Source organism: Nicotiana tabacum, chromosome 7, assembly GCF_000715075.1.
Source record: "Nicotiana tabacum cultivar K326 chromosome 7, ASM71507v2, whole genome shotgun sequence".
NCBI lineage: Eukaryota > Viridiplantae > Streptophyta > Magnoliopsida > Solanales > Solanaceae > Nicotiana > Nicotiana tabacum.
In genome coordinates, this window is record NC_134086.1 from 131,310,667 (window position 1) to 131,315,317 (window position 4,651).

At 36.6% G+C, this 4,651-nt stretch overlaps 1 protein-coding gene across 1 annotated transcript; it reads right to left on the reverse strand.

The window, feature by feature from the left end:
- Window positions 1-350: 350 nt before the first annotated feature.
- Window positions 351-3,716, reverse strand: LOC107829894 (formin-like protein 11). The gene is made up of 4 exons (XM_016657366.2): window positions 1,860-3,716; window positions 1,565-1,755; window positions 1,256-1,491; window positions 351-1,178 (listed from the first exon to the last, which is right to left on the reverse strand). Exons 1-4 carry the CDS (start codon window positions 3,410-3,412, stop codon window positions 447-449), a joined length of 2,712 nt encoding a protein of 903 aa, XP_016512852.1. The 5' UTR covers window positions 3,413-3,716; the 3' UTR covers window positions 351-446.
- Window positions 3,717-4,651: the final 935 nt, after the last annotated feature.

Genomic DNA, 4,651 nt, shown 5'->3' on the forward strand with positions numbered 1-4,651 from the left:
CATGATCTAAAGCTGTTGGGTCATGATTCGGGTTATAACCAAACCCGTCCAATTACTAACTTAAGTTCTTCCAAATCTACATAATTCCCAATCTCAAAATTTGATTTTATTTGTTTTGGTGTATTACATTTTGACTCGTCAGGTTATGCTATTTTGACTCGTTTCGGGCAAATAGTTTGATTGGTCATTTTAAGTTCAACTCGTTGGATAACATCAACGAATGATCATAACCCAATCCGTTTGAACTTGGACATGTTACTAAAAGTGGAATGCCTTTGTTACCTATAAGTTTTGGTTTCCACATTGATGACCCTATTTGTACACTGTTATTCATGATAAATACAAGCTTCTTGAGGCAAATAACTTTTGAATTCTTGATACAAAATCTTATACAATAGTTGAATTGTTAAAAGAAGAAACATATAGAAACTATTAACACACAAAGACTATCGAAATGGAGCTAAAGGGTTAGGACTATTGGGAGTTTTCGAGCTTCTAAGCTCTTTGCATACATGATCTAACATGCCCAAGAAATCTCTCACAATCACAAAAATCCGAAGAGGGTTGGATTCTTCTTTGCTCACATTTCCATGGAAGTATTCTGTGACTTCTCTAACACGTAATAGAACTCGATTCTCGTCTTCCTGCAATTCCCTTAGTTTCCTTTCTGCATAATTCAAGAATGCTGTCATTGAGTGCACAAAATTACCACCATTCTTTTCAACTGCAGGCAAGTCATTTGTTACTAGTGCTTTTATCTTGTTCATTCCTTCTGATAGATTTGAGACTGAACTTGCTATTACATCCAAGTCCATTGTGGCTGTTTTCTTGACATTGCATAGCTCAGTGCCTAGACCAGAAACAAGATCAAGACCCATCCTTTTGTAGTCTTCCTCTCTGTCTTGGATTGTTTTACTCTTGCGTTTCTGGTCTATCTTTCCCATTATGCTTTGGGATACTTTCAAGCCTTCTGATCGAATGATTTCTTGAACGACAAAATGAAGTAGTGTGGTTTTTCCATCAGTTCCTTTCACATCGGATAGTTTAAGTAATGCATCAAGTTTGAATGCTCTGGCTCCTCCTCTTATCGTCCCAATGTTCATCCTATTTCCAGTTTTCAACACTGCTTCTAGCAATTTTAAGAACAGTCGGCTTGATCTGAGTTCCTTGCAGGCTTCCTGAGATAGAAATTCTTTTACAAGTTTAGTCACTAAAATATGAAAGTGAGAAAATTTTCTTATTGTTTGGTGGTTACCTCTAGCATAGAGAAAGACTTTTTGAGAAGATGAACATCATCATCAAATGTTTCGCGATAAAGCATGGCTTCAATTCTCAAGAATGCAAATGGAACCTTAAGCATTGCCATTACAAACTTCTCAGCTGACCCTAGTTCATTGATATCTCCTTTATAACTTGAGAGTTTGTCCTCTTCTTCTTTAGTAGGTACCATTTTAGCAAGAGCCTCCAGTTGTGGCAAACACAAACCATTTCCTGTTGTGAAACTTAAATCTTATAATTTTCATGTAGGAAATCAAAAGGGAGCTGAAAGTGAGAATCGCTTTACCTTTTATTAGTGCTTCACAAACTTGTTCAACAGCCACACCCAAAGCTTTGGATAGTATGCTTATGTTCTGTAGTCTTTTAGGATCAAGAACATGCTTGCTTGGAGATGGAGTTTTGCTTTTCCCTTCATCGGTCTTCATTGAATTGTGCAGATTGTAACCAAATAGTGACTCAATCATTTCCTCATCAAATCTGTTCCATGATAATAAATTTGTAAATGGATACAGTGGAGTTGGTGACAAACATGAGTAATAAATATTCTGAATCTTTACAAAGGAAAAAAGATGTAATCTTACTCGAACGAGCTTGGTCTCAGCTTGTCCCAAACAGTCTTGCGGTCTGATGCAGCTCTTACTTTGTCCCAGTGAAGTGGTTTCAATTTTGGGAGTGGACTTCCATCTTTGCCTACTGCCAAGTGTTGGAAAGGCAAACACGGTGGCGGAGGCGGGCCTTTTGAAGAATTAGTGCTACTTCCTTTTGCAAATGGAGGAGGACAAGGTGGGGGAGGAATTCGTCCTACAGGATTTAGAGGTGATTGTGACAAGTCATTTTCCGGAGTTTGGTTTGATCCTGAAGAAGAACCTGAATTTCCAGTGGATGCTTCAATATGCAATGGAGCATGACTTAGAACTTTAGCCTTCATTTTCACTGAAGAAGCTGTAGACCAACAAGGAGATTGTGATCGAAATGAAGAAAAAGGAGGCGGTGGAGGTGGAGGGGGTGGAGTTGGCAAATGTGTTGAGGAGGATGTAGAACAATGTGATACTTTTGATTCATCTTGAGGCATAAATTCTGAGGTATCAATAAGACTACTAGCTGAAACATTGGATAGTCTAGTACTAGATGAACGCGAATTACACAAAGAATGAAATAATTCATCATCTGATGAATGAGCTTCCTCAGGAACTATTTTGTTATCAGTGGAAGAGTTACAATCATCAATTTCACACTTCGCTGCATCAGCACTCTCATATATACACACAATTTCTCCAACACTTGAGCATTTATTATCATCATCAGGCTTTGACACTCTGATCTCCTGCTCTGATTCTGCTTTGTCACTCACTGTACTGTTGGCTATATTTTCACTTGAGTAAATCTTTTCAGTTACAGAATTTTGTTTTAAGCAAATTGGTTCTGATGATTCTAGAGCAACTTCTAGTGAATCAAGGTAAAAGAGGTCAGGGCCTGGATCAGAACTTACCTTCTTAACTGAATTCTGAGAACTAGCATACCTTGATCTACATACACTTCCTGCTTCACTGCTGAATAGTGACACTGATCTTGTTGTTTTCTTTCTTTGTTTTCTGAACTTTTTGCAGCCAAAGAAAAGGGCAATTGCACACAATGCAGTTGAAATCCCAGCAGAAACAAGAACAGCTGCTAAAACTCTAGTACTGGTATTTTTTCTCCTTTTCTCCTTTATCCTAAGGCCAGCTGGGATAAAGGGATTGTGATGAGAGTGTCGATGAGAATGCCGATGAATCCGTGGGGCTGGAGCTGGAGCTTCAGGTGCAATTGAAGGTGATGGAGAAGGTGAAGGTGATGTTGAAAAATATGCAAAATCACCATTTCTTGAGTTGAAGTTCCTCAGTCCAAGTAAAGTTCTGAACTTTTCCACAATAAAGACTTGCTTTTCTCCAGAGATCTTCCCACTTTCACTTTCTTTCCCATCCCCATTTTTATCCAAATAATGTAGCTCTTTAAAACCATGAATACTAGTCAAGTACTTTGCAGCATTCAATGATACATCACCAAACAAAATGTGTGTACAGCAAAAAGATACAAGAATGAAAGTGATAATGACGAGAAAGTGTAAAAGAATCCTAGAACCATGATAATGTCCCATGTTCTTGAATCCAAAATCATGAAACAAATCATCCAACTTTATACAATATAAATTCACCCCAACATCCTTTTTTTGTGTGTTTGATTAAATATGTACTAGTAAACCAAAGTTTTTATTTTAGAAAGACACAAGCAGCAACAGAAGAGAAGAATAGGAAGAAGAAGTCTTTATTGCTACTCCAAGGAACCCCTGAGTGTGGCAGTTGTAGGTGTACTGGACCTTCTTTATTTTCTTTCTTGTTTTTGTCCTTGTTTTCTCTTCTCTCTCCTCTCCCTCCATTAATTCTCCCTGCTGAATACTGTTAGTAGTAAGCACATCACTTCTCTTTTGTACACTTATGTTCTTGTTTACCTTTTCAGTTTGTCTTTATGTCTTTATCTAATTCTTTAGAATCTCTAGCTAAATAACCTAAGAAAATTATGATTCTTTTGTTGATCTGCATAATTCATTAAGTATATATCCTTCTGCTAATTTGTTTCAGTCCAAGGATTTGAAAGTAGATTCATGTTGGAAATCTAGGCTTTTTTGGAGCTAAAAGTCATAGTTTTAATCTAAAATTATGGTAGGTCCCAATTGGTTGGACTTGCCTTACATCATAGGAAGGTGACAATTTATTATATGCAAGAAAGAGAACAAATATTGTCCATCACTTTCTCATGTGATCCTCTCACTCAGACACATTTTATGAAAATAAATTAGATATTTTTGTTGTTATGCAAGATTCAAGGGGAAAGTAGGATTCTGATGTTGCATTATTTTATAAAGATCTCAATTTCTCATGGCACAAAATACTAATTTTCAATTATATTAGTAATTTAGTAGAGCAAAACAACTACCAACCCCTACAGACATTAGTCACTTTCTGTTATAAAACCTTCTATAATTACTCCTTAGAGGATGTTTGGTTGGAAAGATGTTATCCCAGAATTAATTCTCCCGACATTAGTTATTCCACTTTTCCATAGAGATTAAAAAAATATTACAATCCCGGAATAATTAATCTTGGGATTAATTATACTGCAATTTTCTCCTAACTAAATATGAGATAAACTCTTCTTAAATTTAATCCCGAGATTAATTATTCATTGTCCCTCGTGCGAAACGAGTCCTTAGAGATTTCCCTTGTTCGCTATTTCTACTCTGCTTGGCAATATTATTAAATCACAGCCGTCATACTTGACACTGTTATCCTCCACCATTATCATAATGTTAGGACTTATACTTCTTTTGAAGTCAACT

What these genes read in the sequence shown, in the direction of transcription:
- LOC107829894 (XM_016657366.2), bottom strand. Translation starts at nt 3,412, where the DNA reads ATGGGACATTATCATGGTTCTAGGATTCTTTTACACTTTCTCGTCATT. An exon ending in CTGAGACCAAGCTCGTTCGA is followed by an intron (nt 1,756 to 1,859) that starts GTAAGATTACAT and finishes ATCATGGAACAG; the next exon opens with ATTTGATGAGGAAATGATTG. An exon ending in AGTCTTTCTCTATGCTAGAG is followed by an intron (nt 1,179 to 1,255) that starts GTAACCACCAAA and finishes TTTCTATCTCAG; the next exon opens with GAAGCCTGCAAGGAACTCAG.